This window comes from Coregonus lavaretus (genome assembly GCF_964263955.1).
Source record: "Coregonus lavaretus genome assembly, chromosome: 1".
NCBI lineage: Eukaryota > Metazoa > Chordata > Actinopteri > Salmoniformes > Salmonidae > Coregonus > Coregonus lavaretus.
This window is the reverse complement of record NC_139988.1, coordinates 16,778,836-16,803,641: the sequence shown is the minus strand read 5'-3', so window position 1 is coordinate 16,803,641 and position 24,806 is coordinate 16,778,836. Positions and strand designations below refer to the sequence as shown.

Below are 24,806 nucleotides of genomic sequence, written 5' to 3'. Positions count from 1 at the left end.
CTTTGCTGCATTCTCCTATGGCGCAACTAGTGAATGTAGGTGAAAAAGACTTTCATGTTTATATAAAGGTGAAATAAAAAGCAACAACCCTTAAATTACAATTATGCTTATTGTAGAAGGGGGAGAGGGTGACTCCTTGCTCCAATACATAGCCATTTTGAAATCCCAAATGTTGAGGCTCTCCTTATAGTGGATTACTAGACAAAGATCAGCAATTATCATACAGAAATACTATAAACGGTATCTTCATTTTAAACAAAATAAAAAAAATACAGTTGTTTTGTTGAATCCTGAAACACTCTGTAAGACATCTCGTACGACAGAGGGCGCAATTTATTTTAGCGAGTAAGGCAATGGACCATTTTTCCCGTCATCCAACGCACATGTAGCTTACCCGAGTGACCTCAGATTGTCGCAGGACCAATGCACGCCTCTTCGGTCCAACATTTATGCAAGCCGGGGCAAAATCAATAATTCAACGATAAAACATTAAAATACTGATTTGCCCTTCCACCGATTGAGGTACATTTTGATTTGCTAATCACACAGGCTGGTAAACGGCGCGAGAACGGTTTTCCATGGCTGGAATCGAAGAGCTCTCACCGGCTGCGGGCCCAGTCGAGACCCGGCCCCCAGAAGGCGAGATCGACGAAGATGAAGATGAGGAGGTATGGTTGAATGGCAACTTGACACCTGTCACCTCGTAACTGTCATGCACGATCATACATACAGTTTCACTTGAATGGTATGCCTATTTAGCTAGTTAGCTACAGCTACTGAGAGTCAGTCGTTATGCGAGTAATTGCTCACCGGTGTTAGCTAGCGTTAGCATGGTAGCTAGCTAGCGTACTGTCACATGCACGACTAGGATAGCTGTTTTACCTGTACTGTAATTGGCCGTACTTTAAATTTAACTCCATGAACTAAAGTAAGCCAGATGTCCCATTGTGTGGACACATACATTGTAGGCGTAGTCTAAAACTGTAATGTGTCATTCAGTAATCTGAAGGTTTTCAATACTAGCTAGTACCTCAGAGCTGGTTACGTTTTAGACTTTAAAATACTTAATTAATGTAGGTACTATATACCTCCATTCTCCATTGGGTCTAAAATAAGCATGTTATCCGTGTTGTAGTAACTTATGCGTCTCCCTCCCCTCAGCTGGATGAGACTCTTATTGAGAGGCTGTGGGGTTTGACTGAGATGTTCCCTGATACACTGCGTTCTGCGGCTGAGGTGACCATATCAGGCTCAGTCACTGTGGCCAAGAAGCTGTACAGGTGAGCGTTCTCCTGAAAACGGCTGAAACCTCTCGTTTTAGAGCTTCACCATACACAATAAGGACAGGAGCAGTGTGTGGATGGAGCACTATATTGCATTCACAGTTCTGAACAGCTCCTCTGTATTCCAAGGAGTGTTTTGCCTGCCCCTGGTCTTTCCAAGGACAGTCAGTTACACCATCTGTGTTTGTTATTATCTACTGTAGTTATCTCATCATGTTTGTTTGTTATTTAACCCCCACCTTTCCCTCTCATCTCACCTCCTGTTGCCGTGTCTCTTCCAGTTTCTCCCGCGCTGCCCTGTGGGTGGGCACTACCTCGTTCATGATCCTGGTCCTTCCGGTGGTGTTTGAGACTGAGAGACTACAGCTGGAGCAGCAGCAGCTACAGCAGCAGAGACAGGTACTGTACTATCCCACTGACAGACTATGTTCAGTTCCAAATACACCACTAGCCCCTACCACTATTTAAAAAAAAAACGTAACCTTTATTTAACCAGGTAAGACCCATTGAGGTTAAAAACCTATTTTGTGAGGGCGACCTGGCAAGAAGGCAAAACAGGGAAATAGCAGCGTGTACATAAAATACACACAAAAGACAGTGTCACAAGTTACATATACAATTGAAGATTAGAAACAACTGCAGCTATCACAAACAGTGTTGTCGATCAGAGTCTTAAAAACAGGCAAGGACACTAACCCCTAACTTTAATATATTTTGAAGCATGTTCCAGGATGAAGTGGCATTATGGGAAAAAGTTGATGTCCTAGCTAGACTCTTGTTCTTCTGAAATGAAAGCAATATGGCTAAAAGTACTACCATTTCAGACAGCAAAGTGGAGCTATCATCATATAGCCTATACCTATCCTATACTTTTCAATCTACGTGAAAAGCCTTAGGGGGTTTGATTTGGAATTGGGTAAATCACTCTTTTGTTATGAGTCATTAGGATCTGCTGTGTTGTCAATTAATAAATGAACTAATGTTTTTGTAATGCCCCTTCCTTGTGTAGATCCTGTTGGGACCCAACGCAGGGATGTCAGGTGGAATGCCAGGACTGATGCCTCCCGCTCCAGTTAAAATGTGACGAAGATGTCGCTCAGACAGCCTTAGAGCTTTAACCAACGAGGGAAAGGGGAGGCTCAGAAGGAGAGAGAGCGAGACAAAGAAGAGGGAGGAAGATAATACAAAGCTGCACATGCTCATTCCAACATCCAGGATTGGCCATTTAAGGAGGTTAGAGGATGATGATGTCACTTCCTGGGTGTTGCAATAATGAACGTCCCTCTCGCTGTCTCTCTTACTCAACATCCTGCAGAGACTGACTTCTGAGCACTGTCCTTTTATTTCTTTTTTTATATGTATAGCGATATAAATATGTATGTGTTCCACAGAGTTTGGACCAGGTAGATAATTGAAGAAATTGGGATATTATTGCGGTTATAAGAGGTTACCAAGAGTGTGTGTGGTCTAAAGAACAATGTTTTCATGTGGGTGTGTAGCTACATTTGGCCTCAACTGTTGTTACCTGTGTTTGGTTTGGGAACGTGTTCATTCCACTTGTAAGTGGGAAAATCATGGTAGACTAGACATGACTGACATCATAGATCCGTCATTCACAATCACAGTTGGTCATTGAGATCTATAGTGTCTGCTGGTTTAAGTTGTACCTCTACATCAGGAACAGGCTTACACTAGAGAAGCCAGGTAAGGTGACCATGCCCATTGAGTTGGTGACTTCTTGGTATATGCATCGACTCAGATGCAACAAAGGCCAGCAGGCCACAAGACTCTGCAAAGACTAAGCCATAGATAGGGTGTTAGTGTTCTTTGTTGTGAGTGTTAAAATTCCCATTGAACAACTTTGCACAGGGATACCCAATTGAAAAAGTGTTGGTGATCAGAGTATGTCTGTCACGTGTTGCTTGAGACTTGATTTCATTTGGGCATTAAAGTCAATCCATCACAAAATATGCATCACAAAAAGTATATTTTGATAAGATTCAAACACTTTCCCTGCATACAGTATAATTCTGTAAAGATATTATGTCAATGTACACATAGTCCTGTCAAGCCTGGAGAATGTCAGTTACTTTTCTCTGTTGTCACCCCCTATGGAATTTATGGTCTCTTACTTCAGCTTCCAGAGCTAATTCTATGTCTTCGACATGACTGCAGGAATAAAAACACCAACGAAATTGACATTAACGTGTGCTGCTTTGCCTCCTTTACAGTTAACTTGTTTGTAATTATTTACATGTACCTTACTTTCCTCTGAGACCTTACATTTGTATACTGTAGTAAAGTGCAGTTATCTTAGAGATAAACACTATAAATTGACTATGTAGCTACTGTGCATGAAGATCAATCACTCCCAAAGACTGTTGCTGATGAGAGCATCTCGCGAGTGTAACAATTTTGACTGACAGTTCTCAACTTTCAAACACGAGCGTGATAAAGGACTTCTGTCAAACATTCCCGCCACCTGGATAAATCTCAGGTGGCAAGTCATTTTTCATATTGATAAGCTGAAGGTCATCATAATTAGCGTTGCAACATTTTATATACAATTTCTATTTTTATAGGGCTGTCAAGTCAGTGAAAGAAGCGACCTAATTCTGTCGCTGTTGATCAAATCTTTCAGGAGCTATAGCTTACGTTCGCTAGCCAACTAACTGAGCGCTTGCTAATATTTTCTGACGTAAGACATTTCCAATTATAGCTAGCTAGCAAGGTTGCTGAAACAAAAACAATATCTACTTCAAGAGATAGCTACATTGCGCCTATCAAGATGAAAGCCGCCGAGGATCAAGTTGTGGAGGATGAGTCCGGATACCAAGATGATGAGGTAACATTAACCTGGCTAGCTAGCTAACTCTTTTTGCACACTAAACCCAGAGGCACAACATCGCGAGACTTGCGAAACAGGCCGGGTTTGAGAAGTCAAGGAGTGAAGTGAAAAATTCTTCCATAGTTGTTAATTTTCTCGACATCTAAAGGCACAACGTTAATTCGTGCCAATGTCAAGTAGTTGAACATGGTATTACTCCACCTTCGTGATAGTGACAAACTGACACGTTTTCATTTTCGTCAAAAACAACATATCGAAGGAGTGCCTTTGATTTTGACGGCCTGCACATGCGCAGTTTAACGCGAGACGACCGTTCGACCCGATGACTTGTCCCTAAGCATGAGCCGCGTTCACGTTCTAGTCGGAACTAAGAAACATGGAAATGTCCGACTCACAAATTGGTTGAAAGTGGCACGTGTACAGTCGTGGTCAAAAGTTTTGAGAATGACACTAGTATTGGTCTTCACAAAGTTTGCTACTTCAGTTTTTTTTTAAAATATTTTTGTCAGATATACTGAAGTATAATTACAAGCATTCCATAAGTGTCAAAGGCTTTTATTGACAATTACATTAAGTTTATGCAAAGAGTCAATATTTGCAATGTTGACCCTTCTTTTTCAAGACCTCTGCAATCCGTCCTGGCATGCTGTCAATTAACTTCTGGGCCACATCCTGACTGATGGCAGCCCATTCTTGCATAATCAATGCTTGGAGTTTGTCAGAATTTGTGGGTTTTTGTATGTCCACCCGCCTCTTGAGGATTGACCACACGTTCTCAATGGGATTAAGGTCTGGGGAGTTTCCTGCCCATGGACCCAAAATGTCGATGTTTTGTTCCCCGAGCCACTTAGTTATCACTTTTGCCTTATGGCAAGGCGCTCCATCATGCTGGAAAAGGCATTGGTCGTCACCAAACTGTTCTTGGATGGTTGGGAGAAGTTGCTCTCTGAGGATGTGTTGGTACCATTCTTTATTCATGGCTGTGTTCTTAGGCAAAATTGTGAGTGAGCCCACTCCTTTGGCTGAGAAGCAACCCCACACATGAATGGTCTCAGGATGCTTTACTGTTGGCATGACACAGGACTGATGGTAGCGCTCACCTTGTCTTTTCCGGACAAGCTTTTTTCAGGATGCCCCAAATAATTGGAAAGGGGATTCATCAGAGAAAATGACTGTACCCCAGTCCACAGCAGTCCAATCCCTGTACCTTTTGCAAAATATCAGTCTGTCCCTGATGTTTTTCCTGGAGAGAAGTGGCTTCCTCACTGCCCTTCTTGACACCAGGACATCCTCCAAAGGTCTTTGCCTCACTGTGCGTGCAGATGCACTCACACCTTCCTGCTGCCATTCCTGAGCAAGCTCTGCACTGGTGGTGCCTCGATCCCACAGCTGAATCAACTGTAGGAGACAGTCCTGGCGCTTGCTGGACTTTCTTGGGCGCCTTGAAGCCTTCTTCACAACAATTGAACCTCTCTCCTTGAAGTTCTTGATGATCCGATAAATGGTTGATTTAGGTGCAATCTTACTAGCAGCAATATCCTTGCCTGTGAAGCCCTTTTTGTGCAAAGCAATGATGATGGCACGTGTTTCCTTGCAGGTAACCATGGTTAACAGAGGAAGAACAATGATTTCAAGCACCACCCTCCTTTTAAAGCTTCCATTCTGTTATTCTAACTCAATTAGCATGACAGAGTGATCTCCAGCCTTGTCCTCATCAACACTCTCACCTGTGTTAACGAGAGAATCACTGACATGATGTCAGCTGGTCCTTTTGTGGCAGTGCTGAAATGCAGTGGAAATGTTTTTGGGGGATTAAGTTAATTTTTATGGCAAAGAGGGACTTTGCAAGTCATCTGATCACTCTTCATAACATTCTGGAGTATATGCAAATTGACATCATAAAAGCTGAGGCAGCAGACTTTGTGAAAATTAATATTTGTGTAATTCTCAAACCTTTTGACCACGACTATATATTAACTACAACCTATTAGCAAGTCAGACATTTCCAAGTTTCCTAGTTCCGACTAGCACTTGAACGCGGCATTAGCTAGCCAACATCGTAATGACATCACCTACAAGTGGGGATATCTATCTAAGAAATTGAATTAATAGAACTGACGTCCGCATTTAAGTCAATGATGTCATAATGCCCTCACTAACTGTAAGTCGCTCTGGATAAGAGCCTCTGCTAAATGACTAAAATGTAAAATAATGGGTGGACTGGCCTTGGTGTCCACATCACCAACAAACTATCATTGTCCAAACACACCAAGACAGTCGTGAAGAGGGCACGACAAAGCCTATTCCCCCTCAGGAGACTGAAAAGATTTGGCATGGGTCCTCAGATCCTCAAAACGTTATACAGCTGCACCATCGAGAGCATCCTGTCTGGTTGCATCACCGCCTGGTATGGCAACTACTCGGCCTCCGACCGCAAGGCACTACAGAGGGTAGTGTGTACGGCCCAGTACATCACTGGGGCCAAGCTTCCTACCATCCGGGACCTCTATACCAGGCGGTGTCAGAGGAAGGCCCTAAAAATTGTCAAAGACTCCAGCCACCCTTGTCATAGACTGTTCTCTCTGCTACCGCACGGCAAGCGGTACCGGAGTGCCAAGTCTAGGTCCAAAAGGCTTCTTAACAGCTTCTACCCCCAAGCCATAAGACTCCTGAACAGCTAATCATGGCATTTGATTGATTGATTGGTACCCATAGGAGTAAAGCAGGAATTAACAGCAGGAAATGTACCCATCAATCTGTGCTGTGATATGTTGAATCAACTCAACTGACATTACAAAAAGTACATTCCATTGTATAAGCCACATCAGCTAACATCGTTTGAATGAACATTCTACATTACTATGGAAATTATTGCATCACAATACCAGGCAGCCACTGCCAGTGTACAGATGAGTTTGCCAGCCAATTTCCCAGGGTTAGAGGAGCCAAGCCCATTCTATTCATTCTATTTCTATGATTTCTTAGCGCTGGCCAGGTTGTAGTTCTAAAACCCGGAAATGAGTGACCTCTGGTTTGTTCAGCCATCCCTAAGGGATGAATGAATGGGAAAAGAATAGGGTTTTGTAATAAACGCTGAAAATAAGGTCTGAGGTTAACACAGGCTTAAGAGATCTTATAAGTTTTGTTCTATGAGATAATAGCAGTCAGTTAACATGACCTTTATGAATTATGAAACCTTTATGTGCTTTATGCATAACCGCGGGACGTAGGGGTGCCGGAATAAAACATAAAAAAATGTTTTCACAAAAGTAGTGCACTGGGCCTTTACTAGTATTAGCGGACCTATATAGAGGTCTGTAGTGCAGGCAAAAAATTGTATCAAGATCTCAGCTTTGGCAAAAAAGGTAGTTGTATAATTAAGAACAATATCTTGCTGGATTCAATAGTTGGAATTGTAAGAGTTGTTGCCCTGTCCCTTTCGCTGCGATTGTCATTCTAATGGAATCCAGAAAGAACAAAGCCCTGTCTGTCCTCAAACATTTACATCAAAAGGTGCAAAGTTATGGGCAAAGACACGAAACATCCACATCAAATTTAATATTTTTCTTGATCAAATAACATGGAAAACAACCACTTTTTGTGCAGTATTAATTTACCATCCTTACAAACCACTAAATGTAAATATACATTACTGTATTGTACATAGGCTGGTCATCTAGGTTTGTACCTGTAGACTCTCCATCGCCATGAAGGAAAACAATGCACAATACAGTAATTGAATACACTGAGACATCAAGTGGTTTGTGATGATGTGATGTGATGATGTGGCTCAGTTGGTAGAGCATGGTGCTTGCAATGCTAGGGTTGTGGGTTCGATTCCCATGGGGGACCAGTATAAAAATGTATGCACTCACTACTGCAAGTTGCTCTGGATAAGAGCTTCCACTGAAAAGGAATGAATAGACCATTTCAGTTTTCACATAGAAATAAGTTGCATTTGCAATGTACTTAAAGAAACTGGAAAACATACTGTATATCAAACAAGTATTTTTATATTCCACAAGTATTATCAGGTTACCTGTTTTGTACAGATAATTATCAGACTCAAGTTACAAATGCTGTGAAACACTCAAATACATTTAGTTTTTAAAAAATCACAAAATAAGTGCACTGTGCCTTTACTAGTCCTGTATTAGCGGAACGATATTAGCGGACTGAGCGCGGGAAAAACATTTTTCTCCAAAATACGCCATTCATTTTCCCCATAGGCTTTGTCCAACAAACCATGGCGGAGTTAGTGCCTACAAAAAGACACCATTACTATTTCCCTCTATTGGAGAAGCAGTTTTTGCCTATCTTCATACTGTACTGTCTTTGATTTTAGCTTGCTTGGCAGCCTGGCTACGGTTGTCAGTTTTGTTAGCCACTAGCCATCTCGTAGCTACTACTAGCTTAATTTGATGTTTTTCTTGGTAGAATGGATTGTTGTAGCTAGTAAGTTAGCTACCACTCATTGATAATCATTGATAACAAACAACATAGCTAATATATTTTTGGTGATGGTAACTTCCATCTGGCCTAAGTGGTGTGTCAGACACAGTCAGATCATATGTTACTTCTCAACATGGACTTCAAACTGAGGTTGTTTTGTCATGTTCTTTACCCACAGGAATCCTTTTTCCAAGACATAGACACCCTACAGAAGCATGGAATTGTGAGTATATCTGAAAACAAGGTCAAGGACAGTAGTCAGACTGCCCTGACCCTTGACAGAGTGTATAATATGTTATAGATACTTAGTCATGAGTAGGTAGATAGACCAACTCAAGATTACAACTCAAAACAAATAAGTAAACAACCCCTGTCTCTCTCTCTCTCTCTCGCTCTCTCTCTCTCTCCCACTACCACCCCTCCCTCCCTCTCTCTCTCTCCCCTTCGCTCTCTCTCCACTCCCTCCCTCCATCCATCCCTCCCACCCTCCATCCATCCAGAACATGGCAGATTTAAAGAAGCTGAAGTCTGTGGGTATCTGCACAGTGAAGGGGATCCAGATGACCACACGCAGAGCCCTGTGTAACATCAAGGGCCTTTCAGAGGCCAAGGTGGACAAGATCAAAGAGGCTGCTGGGAAAATGCTGGTGAGAGACTCACCTGAGTCACCTTCAGTATAGGGGACTTTGGTGATTCATGATTCGTTTTGTTGTCACTTTGTACGTTGAATTAAAAAAAAATGTTTTTTAAGACCAAAGGTTTCCTGACAGCATTTGAATACAGTGCGAAGAGGAAACAATTGTTCCGCGTCACCACTGGAAGCCTGGAGTTTGAGTTGAGATTTGCTACAACACGCTCATATGTTCATAACCTTTCATATTAATACATTTTCCTGATTCATAATGCAGTATAAACACAGTACTCCTATTTTTTTTCTCCTGATCCGTCTGTCTTCTCTGCAGTAAACTACTTGGGGGAGGTATGGAGAGCATGGCAATCACTGAGGCATTTGGAGGTGAGCTCTGTCTCTGACTGTGTGTCCCTCATTCAAAGATATGATCAATCTCATGCTCATGATGTATAAGACAGGAAGTTAAGGCCCAATGGCTAACAGTATCCTGACCTGGGTCAGATATAAAACGTTTATTTTTTTTCTTCATACTTTCATAGTAAATGTTTTGTCCCTCAGAGTTTCGGACAGGCAAGACCCAGCTCTCTCACACGCTCTGTGGTAAGTGAATGGCTGAGGGGTCTTTTCGGTAGTCCCAGTTGGGTTGTACTGTCTTGGAAGTCAGGTTTCAGAAACGTTCAGATATTCTTACATTGGTTCTTGTCATTTAGTCTGTGTCTCTGTTGTTCTCCAGTCACAGCCCAGCTTCCTGGAGAGGACGGCTACACAGGAGGAAAAGTCATCTTCATCGACACAGAGAACACTTTGTATCCTAATTTACCTGAGCTCTAATCTATGAAGTCATATTTGCAACAGTCTAAATTCACCTGTACCTTTGCAAGTATTTCTGAGGAAACAGGGTCATAAGTATCACAGTGTTTTTTATTCACATGACTCAGCCAATAGTCTCTTATGAAATCCTATGTTTTCCTTAACCTGATGTGACCCTCTAGTCGTCCAGACAGGCTAAAGGACATAGCAGACAGGTTCAACGTGGACCATGATGCTGTGCTGGACAACGTGTTATACGCCCGAGCCTACACCAGTAAGACATTTAACTTACTCATTAGACCTCTCTATCATTACTGCCTAAACCTGAGAACATATTGTCTGAGGAAAGCTGTTTCACAATGTTAGATATAAATGTTAAGTATACATTTTGAGTCTGTTGTTTGTACATTTTTTACTGTATACATTTGAGGATGACTTTCTAACAGGTATTTATGACATCAGAGGATTAGGCATTTGTATGGTTTGGACCTTGCATCTTGGACTTACTGTACTGCACTGTACTATGTACCTAATTGGGTTTCAACTTCAGGTGAACACCAGATGGAACTGTTAGATTTTGTGGCGGCCAAATTCCACGAGGAGGGAGGTGTCTTCAAACTTCTGGTATTAATGAAAATAAAATATAAACAATATCACCTGTCACATTGTTTTATGTTAGTATTTTTTTCTTAGTGTCAACTTCCATCACTGTACTTATCTTTCGGGAACACTTTAATTAATGTCGACAGCTATAATACATTATTATGTGTAATAAGCATTTATAATGTCTTGAGTCTCTATGTTTTTCCCATTCCTCCCCTCAGATCATAGACTCCATCATGGCTCTGTTCCGGGTAGATTTCTCTGGCCGAGGGGAGCTGGCAGAGAGACAACAGAAGCTGGCCCAGATGCTCTCCCGTCTGCAGAAGATCTCTGAAGGTCTGGCCACTGCTCTTGCAGACTTATATGGGAACTATGGAAATAGTAGAATATACTCTGGCAGAATAACTCTTGACATTTGCGTAAACCTTGCATTGATGTAGATGGGAGATTTTTAGTTTTTTAATATTCATTCATAATAATAATAATATGCCATTTAGCAGACGCTTTTATCCAAAGCGACTTACAGTCATGTGCGCATACATTTTTACGTATGGGTGGTCCCGGGGATCGAACCCACTACCCTGGCGTTACAAGCGCCATGCTCTACCAATTGAGCTACAGAGGACCACAAAATCATACATATTCATACATATTTATATTCATGTCTTCTTCTCTCCTCTCCCTAGAGTACAATGTTGCAGTGTTTGTCACCAACCAGATGACTGCAGACCCTGGAGCTGGGATGTCGTAAGTGACTAACCAGATGTAGGGACTAGGGGTCGGTTTGGAATTGGACGGCAACTCACTCACTTGGCTAAAGTTCTAACAGGTTTTGGCCTGTAATTCTGATCTGAGGGTTTCTCTTGTCGCTGTCAGGTTCCAAGCTGATCCCAAGAAGCCGATTGGAGGGCACATCCTGGCGCATGCGTCCACCACACGAATCAGCTTGAGGAAAGGACGTGGAGAGTTGAGGATCGCCAAGATATTTGACAGGTAATTTGTCTTAAAGTTCACTTACTCAATATATGTTGTTCTCATTATTCCTTAGTAATAAAGCATTGTAAAGAAGGGGTCAAATAGGATTTTCTCGCCTATGGAGAAAGATCTACCTCCTCTCATAGATTCATTATTTTCCATGATCTCCTGCAGTCCTGATATGCCTGAGAACGAGGCCACTTTCGCCATCACTCCGGGTGGAATTGCTGATGCCAAAGAGTGAAAGACCCTCATGGATTCACCAGTAGGCAGCTTTTTTTCAAATCGTAACTGATTTGAATACTGATACTGTTTATCTGTACTATTTGATGTTTGTTATTACTATAACTTATTACAATTATATATACAAAAAATGTTTTGAGTATAGTAAAATAAAGGATGTGTATACTCTGATTATTATACTGTAATTAATGTTCATATTTACCGGTATACTGAGTGGAGATCGACAGCTTTATATTCAACCCCACCTTCCAGAATGCATTGTTCTGTAGTTCCAGGCCCCCTCGAGGAGTCCTCCTAGCGGTTCGTTGTGGAACTGTACGTTCACATCTCTCGCTCTCGTCGGTCTCGTCTCCGTGAGACACCGGCTCACCATATGCCTACCAAAACAAGACACAGTGAAGCAACGCGAAGTATTTAAACATAAGTAGCAAGATAACAGAACGGACATCAAGCCAGTTGCGTTGTTCACAGTCAAGCTAGCTAACTAGCTTAGCTAACTCTGCCATGGACCCGCGAGACACAGCCCCGGATTCATGGGAGCAGGAGGAGGATGCCGAGGCCCGAGCCGCCGCGGGACTCCAGTCCGCTCTCGCCGCTCTCAACGTCAATGCCAAGCCGTTTGTCCCGAATGTCAACGCGGCGGTGTTTGTACCGACCTTCTTTCAAAGCAGCCCCACGGAAATCCCAATATCCGACGGTCACGGTAGGTTAGTGCGTGATGTTGTGTAGTGTTGTAATAACGGGATTTTGACAGCTGCTCTTATTGCCTGGTGTTAGCCAGGTTAACTACAGTAGCTAGCTAGATAACGTTAGCTATCTTGGGGTTGTAGCTAGCAAGCTCACTAGACTAGTGAATGATATTGCTCAACACTAAAGTGACAGTTTTGACATGATGGTGCAACTTTTATAGCTAGGCCTACTGCTCATGACTATTATTATTGTTAAGCCATCACCCATACTGGATTCCTATTCAGAAAGCTCCAATGTCAATTTAATGCCAACGATAAACGCAACAACTTGTCTCTTCCCAGGTGCTGAGCCAGTTGCCAGAATGGAGCTGTCAGAAACAGTTGGTATGTGTTCTGTGTTTATTACTATTTTGTTATTATGCAGCTAAAACTATTCTTCCTTCTTGTGCTTCTCTTTGCCACTCAGTTGTGTTGGACTTTGCACAATGTTATTGTTTTGGACAATCACAGATGGTATCAGATTGATTGTTGAAGATGTGTATCACAGGTGTTTTTTTAAAGCCCTTAGGTCTCAATCATTATTTTTACCTGCAGAAGGTTGCCTTGCCAACTCCCACCCAAATAATTCCAGAAGGGATTGCAAATGTCCTTCAGTCAGTATTGTTTACCTTTCATTCATTCACTCATTCATTCATTCAGACGTTGAAACGTCTCTTCAGGCCTACTGCTCACTGGGAGGTAGCCTAGGCCTGAAGGCCAGCTCTGGGAAACATGACAAGGTCCAACTGGGAGGGTTGGCAAGCTCCCACTCACTACATGCACATCTATAGCATGATGCAACATCACAGGCCTATGCCTAAAATATACTAGTACACTGGGACACATGGAAACAGATAGAGGATATGACGTTTGTTAGACTGGTATAACCAAATGGGGCACAGTCCAGTTGTGGTATTTTCAGAGAATATTGCTGTATAGAGGTACTATGTTGACCAGCCCTATATGTGCTGAGGTCAGGTGTTTTACATTTGGCAGGATAACACTGCCGCTGTGCACATCTACTCAGGTTACATAGGCCTGATTTATCTGTTAGTGTGACACCTGGCTGTAACTGTAGCCTGCCAGGGAGAGAGAGAGAGAGAGAGATTTTAAATTGAATTGAATTGAAATTGAATTGAATTGCGAGAGAAAGAGAGAGGACACAAGGGGAAGGGAGTTCTGAGTGACTGTTGAAGTTACCTCGTGGGTTTATAGTTCAGAACAAAGATGCCGTCTTTGTAATGTGTAGTTTATTTTTTCTGTGGTATTGCATGCAATGTATGCATGCCTCTCTGAGCAGTTGTCATCATGACCTTTCTCCAGTGCTGATTGTGAATCAGCCAAGTGTTTAATTTCAAGGATGAGGAGGTGAAGGCCTTGTTTATGTGCTACTATGGGAATAGTTTTTCTGATGCACTAATCTACAGATTTTATTAGCAGGTTTCTAAATCTGCATTAGTGCTAGATTAACTTGAATTTCTTTAAATAATGCATTTAATTTGTTCAATATACTGTAAAGTTAGCTAGTTATCACTACTATCACTACAAAGCTATATCACTATTAAATAAGGATATTGAACAGCCATGGTATACAGTGCCTTCAGAAAGTATTCACACCCCTTGACTTTTTCAACATTTTGTTGTGTTACAGCCTGAATTTAAAATGGATTAAATTGAGATTTTGTATCACTGGCCTACACACAATACCCCAGAATGTCAAAGTGGAGTTATGTTTTTAGAAATGTTTACAAATTCATAAAAAATGAATAGCTGAAATGTCTTGAGTCAATAAGTATTCAACCCCTTTGTTATGGCAAGACTAAACTAAGTTCAGGAGTAAAAATGTGCTTAACACGTCACATAATAAGTTGCATGGATTCACTCTGTATGCAATAATAGTGTTTAACATGATTTTTGAATTACTAACTCATCGCTGTACTACATACATACAATTATCTGTAAGGTCCCTCAGTCGAGCAGTGAATTTCAAACAAAGATTCAACCACAAAGACCAGGGAGGTTTTCCAATGCATCGCAAAGAAGGGCACCTATTGGTAGATGGGTAAAAATAAAAGAAGCAGACATTGAATATCCCTTTGAGCATGGTGAAGTTATTAATTACACTTTGGATGGTGTATCAATACATCCAGTCACTACAAAGATACAGGCATCCTTCCTAACTCAGGTGCCAGAGAGGATTGAAACCGCTCAGGGATTTCACCATGAGGCCAATGGTGACAGAGTTACATAGTTTAATGGCTGTGTTAGGAGAAAACTGAGGATGGATCAACAACATTGTACTTACTCCACAATACTAACCTAAATGATAGAGTAAAAAGAAGGAAGCCTGAACAGAATAATAATATTCCAAAACATGCATCCTGTTGGCAATAAGGCACTAAAGTAAAACTGCAAAGAAATTAACTTTATGTCCTCAATACAAAGCTTTATGTTTGAGACAAATCTAACACAACACATCACTCTTAATATTTTCAAGCATGGTGGTGGCTCCATCATGTTATGGGTATGCTTGTCATGGGCAAGGACTAGCAATTTTTTTTGGATAAAAATGAATTGAATAGAGCTTAGCACAGGCAAAATCCTAGAGAAAAACCTAATATAGTCTGCTTTCCAACAGACACTGGGAGACATATTCACCTTTCAGCAGGACAATAGGCCAAATATACATTGGAGTTGCTTACCAAGACGACATTGAATGTTCCTGATTGGCCTAGTTACAGTTTTGACTTAAATGGGCTTGAAAATCTATGGCAAGACTTGAAAATGGCTGTCTAGCAATGATCAACAACCAACTTGACAGAGCTTGAAGAATTTTAAAAAGAATAATGTGCAAATATTGTACAATCCAGGTGAGCAAAGCTCTTAGAGACTTACCCAGAAAGCTGTAATCGCTGCCAAATGTGATTCTAACATGTATTGACTCAGGGGTGTGAATACTTATGTAAATGAGAATGTCTAAAAACATGTTTCAATTTGTCATTATGGGGTATTTTGTGTAGATGGGTGAGAAAAAAATTAATTTGATCCATTTTGAATTCAGGCTGTAACACAACAAAATGTGGAATAAGTCAAGGGGTATGAATACTTTCTGAAGGCATTGTAGGTGACCACAACTATGTAGTACATGTTTAATATGCCAATTTCATTGTCATATTGTGTGAGGTCAGAGATCAAAGAGCATTGTTTGAAGAGAACAGCCAATCACTGTGTAGTCCCGCACACAGTGTGCCGGTACTCTCCTCTCTGTTCACAAGCTATCTCATATACTCATCATGCACCTGTGAAATCTGCTGTATGTGGACTACCTTCAACAAAAGAGCATTGTTTCATAGTCTACGTCAGTGGTAAACGAGTGCCGCTTGTGTCCTTTAGCTCTGGTGGAGAACGGAGGAGGGACAGAAGCAGACATAATGGTGGAGGTGGAGGCATGGGAGCAGAAAGAGGAACCTGGGGAAGGAGAACCAGGAGGAGGGGGAGCCCTGGGAGAAGAGGGGGGTTCCAGTGAGGAGGCGCAGGGAAAGGAGGAGATGATGGAGGAGGAGGAAGAGGAGGAGCTGCCCATGCTCAAAGTAATCCCGCTCCCACCAGACGCCCCGAAGAAGGAGCATGTCAATGTGGTGTTCATCGGTCATGTGGGTGCGTCCCTATTGTATACTATGACCTCATGTTCTTCTTTCCTACATGGTTTGTTTTCCCTGGACAGAGAGCAAGTGCTGTTAGAAATTGCCTGTGTATTCATTTGGATTGAAGACCAGTTTTCTTTTTTTCAGATGCTGGTAAATCAACTATTGGAGGTCAGATCATGTGAGTAATAACATGGTTATCAATAACTATTCCTAGATTCAAGTTACTGAACATTTTCTTCTACGGTGTGATATCCATTGCTACTAATGCCATGGCTATCTAGAAATAAAATGTTCTCTCCTATATTTATCAGATCAGGCAATCTCTGTTTTTCTTTCTTATCGTAGGTATTTGACAGGGATGGTGGAGAAAAGAACCCTGGAGAAATATGAAAGGGAAGCAAAAGAAAAGAACAGAGAGACATGGTGAGCTTACCATGGAAATATATCCTTGGAAATAATGAAAAGGACTCTGAAAAACGTTTTCATATGACTTATTCATCTTGTGTCCGACATGAGAAAATATGGTAGCCTCTTAATCATCAATTTCAGGCATCTCAGTTGATTTTTTCTGCTCGCCAGGTACCTGTCCTGGGCCCTGGACACCAACCAGGAGGAGCGAGACAAGGGGAAGACGGTGGAGGTGGGGAGAGCCTACTTTGAGACAGAGAAAAAGCACTTTACTATCCTGGATGCCCCCGGCCACAAAAGCTTTGTCCCCAACATGATCGGTGGGGCGTCACAGGCTGATCTGGCAGTGCTGGTGAGTTTTCCCCAACGATGCTTAGTGGAAGGCATTGCATTGGCCACTTTTCATATCTGCTGTGTCGAGGCAAAACCTGCCCCTGTTTCCCTGTTAGTTGGGTAGTTGGATCGTTGCCAGTAGACAAGTTGACTGGGACTGCATTTGTTTAGCAATGGATTTTGTATGATAAGGAAAGGACTGACTTACTGTATAATGAGAGAGTATTTTCTAACATGCATTCTAGTTCTGAAAACTACACTGTAGATAATGTACAGTACCTGTATGGTATACCCCAGTACCCTAGTGTTTATCATGATCTTCTGCACCTTTGCTAGTCTAACATAACCCTATGTTGAGGTCAGGTGATCTCGGCCAGAAAAGGAGAGTTTGAGACAGGCTTTGAGAAGGGAGGCCAGACGCGGGAGCATGCCATGCTGGCCAAGACAGCTGGAGTCAAACACCTCATCGTCCTCGTCAACAAGATGGATGACCCCACCGTCAACTGGAGCTTGGAAAGGTCAGTCAGTACAATGTACAGTATATACATGCATCTTGGTAGAGAGAGACAATATGTATATTTAAAGCCAAATACAGAGTCTACAGTATCCCATCTAATATGTTGTTTGACCCTCATGCTGCATGGCTGGTTATGACAGACAGTCATAGAATAGGAAAGATTTTTAAATGATTTTGTTCCTCAATTAGTCAACATTGTAACATTGATATTGATATTTAACACAGTAAAATAACCCATCCTCCTCCCTCTCCACTACAGGTATGAGGAATGTAAAGAGAAGTTAGTGCCATTTCTGAAAAAGGTGGGCTTCAACCCAAAGAAGGACATCTACTTCATGCCTTGCTCTGGGCTGACGGGAGCCAACCTCAAGGAGCCCATAGAGGAGTGCACGTGGTACACGTAAGTCATCCTCCGCTCTGTTCTCTGCAGAAAGTACACGTAAGTCATCCTCCGCTCTGTTCTCTGCAGAAAGTACACGTAAGTCATCTTCCGCTCTGTTCTCTGCAGAAAGTACACGTAAGTCATCCTCTGGTCTCTTCTCTGCAGAAAGTACACGTAAGTCATCCTCTGGTCTCTTCTCTGCAGAAAGTACACGTAAGTCATCCTCTGGTCTCTTCTCTGCAGAAAGTACACATAAGTCATCCTCTGGTCTGTTCTCTGCAGAAAGTACACGTAAGTCATCCTCTGGTCTCATCTCTGCAGAAAGTACACGTAAGTCATCCTCTGGTCTCTTCTCTGCAGCAAGTACACGTAAGTCATCCTCTGGTCTCTTCTCTGCAGAAAGTACACGTAAGTCATCCTCTGGTCTCTTCTCTGCAGAAAGTACACGTAAGTCATCCTCCGCTCTGTTCTCTGCAGAAAGTACACATAAGTCATCCTCCGCTCTGTTCTCTGCAGAAAGTACACGTAAGTCATCCTCCGGTCTCTTCTCTGCAGAAAGTACACGTAAGTCATCCCCCACTCTGTTCTCTGCAGAAAGTACACGTAAGTCATCCTCCGAGTCATCCTCTGGTCTGTTCTCTGCAGAAAGTACACGTAAGTCATCCTCCGGTCTCTTCTCTGCAGAAAGTACACGTAAGTCATCCTCCGCTCTGTTCTTTGCAGAAAGTACACGTAAGTCATCCTCTGCTCTGTTCTCTGCAGAAAGTACACGTAAGTCATCCCCTGGTCTCTTCTCTGCAGAAAGTACACGTAAGTCATCCTCTGGTCTCTTCTCTGCAGAAAGTACACGTAAGTCATCCTCCGCTCTGTTCTCTGCAGAAAGTACACGTAAGTCATCCTCTGGTCTCTTCTCTGCAGAAAGTACACGGAAGTCATCTTCCACTCTGTTCTCTGCAGAAAGTACACGTAAGTCATCCTCCGAGTCATCCTCTGGTCTGTTCTCTGCAGAAAGTACACGTAAGTACTTGAAACCCTACCTCTTTAAGGAATACCTGGAATAGTATAAAATAGTATAAAAGTAATCATTCTACCCCTCCCCCACCCCCCATAAAAAAAGAAGAAAAAGTGGTTGTCCCACTGGCTATCATAAATTGAATGCACCAATTTGTAAGTCGCTCTGGATAATAGTGTCTGCTAAATGACGTAAATGTAAATGTAAGTTATCCTCCACTCTGTTCTCTGCAGAAAGTACACGTAAGTCATCCACCGCTCTGTTCTCTGCAGAAAGTACATGTAAGTCATCCTCTGCTCTGTTCTCTGCAGAAAGTACACATAAGTCATCCTCCGGTCTCTTCTCTGCAGAAAGTACACGTAAGTCATCCTCCACTATGTTCTCTTCAGAAAGTACACATAAGTCATCCTCAGAGTCATCCTCTGGTCTGTTCTCTGCAGAAAGTACACGTAAGTCATCCTCCGCTCTGTTCTCTGCAGAAAGTACACGTAAGTCATCCTCTGGTCTGTTCTCTGCAGAAAGTACACGTAAGTCATCCCCCACTCTGTTCTCTGCAGAAAGTACACGTAAGTCATCCTCCACTCTGTTCTCTGCAGAAAGTACACGTAAGTCATCCTCCACTCTGTTCTCTGCAGAAAGTACACGTAAGTCATCCGCTGGTCTGTTCTCTGCAGAAAGTACACGTAAGTCATCCTCCACTCTGTTCTCTGCAGAAAGTACACGTAAGTCATCCCCCACTCTGTTCTCTGCAGAAAGTACACGTAAGTCATCCTCCACTCTGTTCTCTGCAGAAAGTACACGTAAGTCATCCCCCACTCTGTTCTCTGCAGAAAGTACACGTAAGTCATCCTCCGCTCTGTTCTCTGCAGAAAGTACACGTAAGTCATCCTCCGCTCTGTTCTCTGCAGAAAGTACACGTAAGTCATCCTCTGGTCTGTTCTCTGCAGAAAGTACACGTAAGTCATCCCCCACTCTGTTCTCTGCAGAAAGTACACGTAAGTCATCCCCCACTCTGTTCTCTGCAGAAAGTACACGTAAGTCATCCTCCGCTCATTTCTCTGCAGAAAGTAAATGAATGTCAATCCCTTTGTGGGTGCTGAGTGACGGTTGGTTGTCAAGTTTTTATTTTCATAACAGTCCATCAAATCAATGTTTATTTTATCCACCTCCATAAAACAGCTCTGCTGACTTCTATGAAGCTATAAAAGTTCTCTCTGTTCCCATAATAATTGAAAATCCATAAATATAGTATTAGAAAAGATAATAATTGATTGTCCCAATTGTTCTTTGTTGCCAGGGGGTTGCCATTCATCCCACATCTGGACAGCCTGCCAAGCTTCAACAGAATCACAGATGGCCCTGTCAGATTACCCATCGTAGACAAATACAAGGTGAGCTCAGCTGCTGTCATGAGTTATTCCAGTTACATATCTCAAGCTCTGTATTGCACTCAACGGCATAACTTGCATAATTTTGAACCAAGCCAAGCCATCTTATTCTGTAGTAATTAATAATCCATTATGAATACATTATCTCAGAGTTTGACAAAGGTTTATGAAATGACTGCTAAAAGACAAGGTTAATGCAGCATTGTGCAGCTGCTACACACACACACACACACACACACACACACACACACACACACACGCTGGCCTTCCAACATCACGTCCAGATGAGGCCCTCTGTTCCGTTCTGGGTGTCCTTCAAAGTCCTCCCTACTGTAGCCAAGGACATCAGAGTACAGCCATTTTCTCCACAAGATAATTTAGCTTTCTGGCACCGGTTTCACCAGCGTGTGTTTTGGAACAGGTTAGAAGAAAGGGAACGAAATTGTATAGCTTTCTCAGCAGGTCTTCTACACACACACACACACACACACACACACACACACACACACACACACACTGCTGTGGTTGTGTAAGAGGGGTGTTATGAAACCCAGGAGCTCTAACTAGGTCTGGTATTCAGTTGATATAATGGGATTACGGTTCAGTTAATTGGGGGCTGGTTAGGTTGTTAGACTAGCTGGCAGTGGTTCTATCTTCACTACAGTACAGTAGGTCAGGGGGATCAACAGCTTAGCTCTAGACGCTAGTACACTCAATGAAGGCATCTTAAGTGGGAGCATAGAATTGAAAGGAAACAACCATTCTAATCGCCTTGACAGAATCCGTTTTAGTTTTTTTCATTCATTCTATATAAGTGCAAATGTTCTATACTAACCTAGTGTGAGCAGAACCGTAGTAAACTACAGTGTCCTTCCTAGCCCTTAGTACCACTTCCTTTAACTGAGGGGGGGTGCTGATTAGCATTTTTCTCCGCTAATAAAGGAGTAATAAAGGCCTAGTTCACTGATTTTGTCGATTTTATTTATTTGTATTTCTATTATTATATATATCTGCTAAATGACTAAAATGTAAATGTAATATTTTTTCAATTTATCAGGAGGTGCTGCAGCGCCCTCAGAACCCCTTCTTCCCGAGCCGAAAAAGGTGACAAATCTGTCGATATGCCCTTGAGCAAGGCACTTAACCCTAATTGCTCCAGGGTCGCTGACCCTGGCGTTGACCCCACTCTCCGAGGGTTACAGAGGATGAGAAAGGAAACAAAGGATGTAGTGTAATAATACCATTTCCTTTAACTTGTAGTAAGTAAGTAGCTTTGAGCCGGAACGGCTCATAGGAGCCTATCTCCTGTTTCTGTAGCGTGAGGCAGCTTGACGTACATGTACAACACCCCTTGGACAGGACGCTAGTCTATCGCAGGGCCTTACCCCCAAACTAATGCTGAGTGCCAAGCAGAGACGCATCAGGTCCCATTTTTACAGTCTTTGGTATGACCCCGGCCGGGGATCGAACTCCCAATCTCAGGGTGGACACTCTAACCACAAGGCCACTGACTTTAACTGGTAGAATAACCTTTAACCTGGTCTTGGTTGTGCTCTGTGTTCAGGATATGGGCACGGTGATCCTGGGGAAGCTGGAGTCCGGCTCTATTGCCAAAGCCCAGCAGCTGGTCATGATGCCTAACAGGGTAAGGCTCTCCATATGTCAGTCATCTGTCCTGCTCCTGGAGAGTATACATTACACAAGTGTACAGGAGTCCCTTTCACAATTTACATGCACTTTTTAGTCATTTGGCAGATTCTCTGCAGAAGAACTTCTGCTAAATAATTAAAATGTAAATTGTGAAAGGGACTCCAGACATTACAATGCACAGTTTTGGATTCTCCAACATGTACGCACCTGTGTTAAATATGTTACTTCAGGTTCTATTGTTGTACTTCCCAGCCCCAGTTTATCTTGCGATTTAAGATTACTAATATAGTACTTGTATAACATATACACTGAGTGTACAAAACATTAAGAACACCTTCCTAATATTGAGTAGCACCCCCTTTTACCCTCAGAACAGGCTCAATTCATTGGGGCATGAACTATACACAGTGTTGAAAGCGTTCCACAGGGATGCTGGCCCATGTTGACTCCAATACTTCCCACAGTTGTGTCAAGTTGGCTGGATGTCCTTTGGGTGGTGGACCATTCTTGATACACATGGGAAACTGTTGAGCGTGAACAACCCAGCAGTGTTGCAGTTCTTGACACACTCAAACCGGTGCGCCTGGCACCTACTATCATACCCCGTTCAAAGGCACTTAAATATTTTGTCTTGCCCATTCACCCTCTGAATGGCACACATACACAATCCATGTCTTGATTGTCTCTAGGCTTAAAAATCTTTATTTAACCTGTCTCCTCCCCTTCATCTACACTGATTGAAGTGGATTTAGTGACATCAATACTGACTTTTTATACTCAGTGTATATACAGCACTATAATACATGTGATGTGTTATCCCTACCCCCAGCACACAGTGGAGGTGCTGAGCCTGCTGTCTGACGAGGTGGAGACAGATGAAGCTGTTCCTGGAGAGAACCTGAAGCTAAGGCTGAAGGGCATCGAGGAAGAGGAGATTCTGCCTGGCTTCATCCTCTGTAACGCTGAGAACCTCTGCCACTCCGGACGCACCTTTGACGCCCAGGTAGGACATGTCTAAAGTCGTCTTAGCTCGGTTGGTAGAGCATGGCACTCGCAACCCCAGGATAGTGGGTTCCATTCCCGGGACCACCCGTACGTAAAATGTACAGTGTATGCACACATGACTGTAAGTCACTTTGGATAAAAGCTTCTGCTAAATAAATGGCATATATTATTATTGTCTAGGATTAGCTTACAAAGATACACTGCATCAGAGAAATGCTAAATGATAGTGATGCTAGGTTCGGTTGACTAAATATGTAAACTCCAGTACTTTTTTTAACTTTGTTTTCAGATCGTCATCATTGAACATAAATCCATCATCTGCCCAGGTTACAACGCAGTCCTACACATCCACACCTGTATTGAAGAAGTAGAAATCACAGTGAGTTACTAAGTTACATTAGCTTGTTTACATCTCATAACCTAATCACAGTGAGTTACTAAGTTACATTATCTTGTTTACATCTCCTAACCTAATCACAGTGAGTTACTAAGTTACATTATCTTGTTTATATCTCCTAACCTAATCCAGCCACCCTAGTCATAGACTGTTCTCTCTGCTACCGCAAGGCAAGCGGTACCGGAGCGCCAAGTCTAGGTCAAAAGGCTTCTTAACAGCTTCTACCCCCAAGCCATAAGACTCCTGAACAGCTAATCAAATGGCTACCCGGACTATTTGTATTGTCCCACCCCAACTCCCTCTTTTACGCTGCTGCTACTCTCTATTTATTATCTATGCATAGTCATTTTACCTCTACCTACATGTACATACTACCTCAATTACCTCGACTAACCGGTGCCCCCGCACATTGACTCTGTACCGGTACCCCCTGTATATAGCCACCCTACTGTTATTTTACTGCTGCTCTATAATTATTTGTTATTTATAAATGTTTTACTTAACACTTATTTTTCTTAAAACTGCATTGTTGGTTAAGGGCTTGTAAGTAAGCGTTTCACTGTAAGGTCTACACCTGTTGTATTCGGCACATGTGACAAATAAGATTTGATTTGATTTGACATTACCTTGTTAACATCGCCTAACCTAATCACATTGAGTTACTAAGTTACATTAGCTTGTTAACATCTCCTAACCCGACCAGGTCTCTATCCAAGTATAGTCTGCCCACCACAGGTATCTTCTCTGTCAGTGAATAATGTTAATTAGTAAATAATCCTGTATTCAAGTCAATTCTCTCCTCAGGCCTTAATCTGTCTAGTGGACAAGAAGACAGGTGAGAAGAGCAAGACGCGACCTCGCTTTGTCAAACAGGACCAGGTGTGCATCGCCCGGCTACGTTGTGCCGGAACCATCTGCCTCGAGACCTTCAAAGACTTCCCACAGATGGGGAGGTTCACCCTACGAGACGAAGGTAGTGTGTGTGTGTGTGTGTGTGTGTGTGTGTGTGTGTGTGTGTGTGTGTGCGCGTGTGTGTGCGCGTGCGTTCCTGTAGTATTGTTTTATACCATGTTTTGTTTCTATTGATGAATATGAATAAGCTTCTACTTGATATATTCTATTTACATTAATTTGCCAAACCAGAAAACCATTGCCAAATGGAGTACTAAAGGTTTTTATAACTATGTAATTGTCTCCCTTTTCAGGCAAAACCATTGCTATTGGCAAAGTGCTGAAGCTGGTACCAGAGAAGGACTAATGTGAAGCAGCATGGAATCCTGGGACAGTTGTCATGAAAGAGGAGGAAGCTGCTGATGCCTACCTAGCCAGCCACCCCTTCTTACATACCACTATCTGCTGAAGAAGAGGAGGAGGAGGAGGAGGAGAACAAATCATGTTTGAAAATAAAGAGGAAACTTTAAAAAGTGACTGAATCAGTTTTTATGATGAACAATATTAATGAAATACAAGTCCAGTGTGTCAGCTTTCTCATAT

The 24,806-nt window shown here is 42.4% G+C and overlaps 3 protein-coding genes across 4 annotated transcripts; all 3 read left to right on the top strand.

Moving 5' to 3' along the window:
* The first annotated feature begins 372 nt into the window (after positions 1–372).
* Positions 373–3,482, top strand: LOC311148085 (mitochondrial import receptor subunit TOM22 homolog). Its single transcript, XM_084184995.1, has 4 exons — positions 373–668; positions 1,162–1,280; positions 1,565–1,682; positions 2,293–3,482. Exons 1-4 carry the CDS (start codon positions 579–581, stop codon positions 2,365–2,367), a joined length of 402 nt encoding a protein of 133 aa, XP_084041121.1. The 5' UTR covers positions 373–578; the 3' UTR covers positions 2,368–3,482.
* A 589-nt stretch (positions 3,483–4,071) lies between these two features.
* LOC311127656 (meiotic recombination protein DMC1/LIM15 homolog) lies at positions 4,072–11,869 on the top strand (the record flags this gene model as incomplete). 2 transcript variants are annotated; one of them, XM_084159498.1, is made up of 13 exons in its annotated part: positions 4,072–4,125; positions 8,762–8,806; positions 9,084–9,230; positions 9,335–9,417; positions 9,546–9,598; positions 9,773–9,814; positions 9,948–10,020; positions 10,207–10,298; positions 10,575–10,648; positions 10,849–10,963; positions 11,314–11,374; positions 11,504–11,620; positions 11,777–11,869. In XM_084159498.1, the coding sequence occupies 13 exons, from the start codon at positions 4,072–4,074 to the stop codon at positions 11,844–11,846; spliced, it is 1,026 nt and encodes a 341-aa protein (XP_084015624.1). In that variant the 3' UTR covers positions 11,847–11,869. The 2 variants fall into 2 exon arrangements, with proteins under 2 accessions (XP_084015624.1, XP_084015623.1); XM_084159497.1 differs by having other exon boundaries at positions 4,072–4,128.
* Positions 11,870–12,349: 480 nt separating this feature from the next.
* LOC311127650 (eukaryotic peptide chain release factor GTP-binding subunit ERF3A-like) lies at positions 12,350–24,740 on the top strand (the record flags this gene model as incomplete). The annotated part of the gene is made up of 14 exons (XM_084159484.1): positions 12,350–12,548; positions 12,877–12,918; positions 15,967–16,230; positions 16,365–16,398; positions 16,566–16,643; positions 16,800–16,980; positions 17,325–17,479; positions 17,738–17,878; positions 20,170–20,263; positions 21,825–21,905; positions 22,740–22,913; positions 23,205–23,294; positions 24,117–24,285; positions 24,518–24,740. The coding sequence occupies 14 exons, from the start codon at positions 12,350–12,352 to the stop codon at positions 24,568–24,570; spliced, it is 1,755 nt and encodes a 584-aa protein (XP_084015610.1). The 3' UTR covers positions 24,571–24,740.
* Between the last annotated feature and the right edge of the window lie 66 nt (positions 24,741–24,806).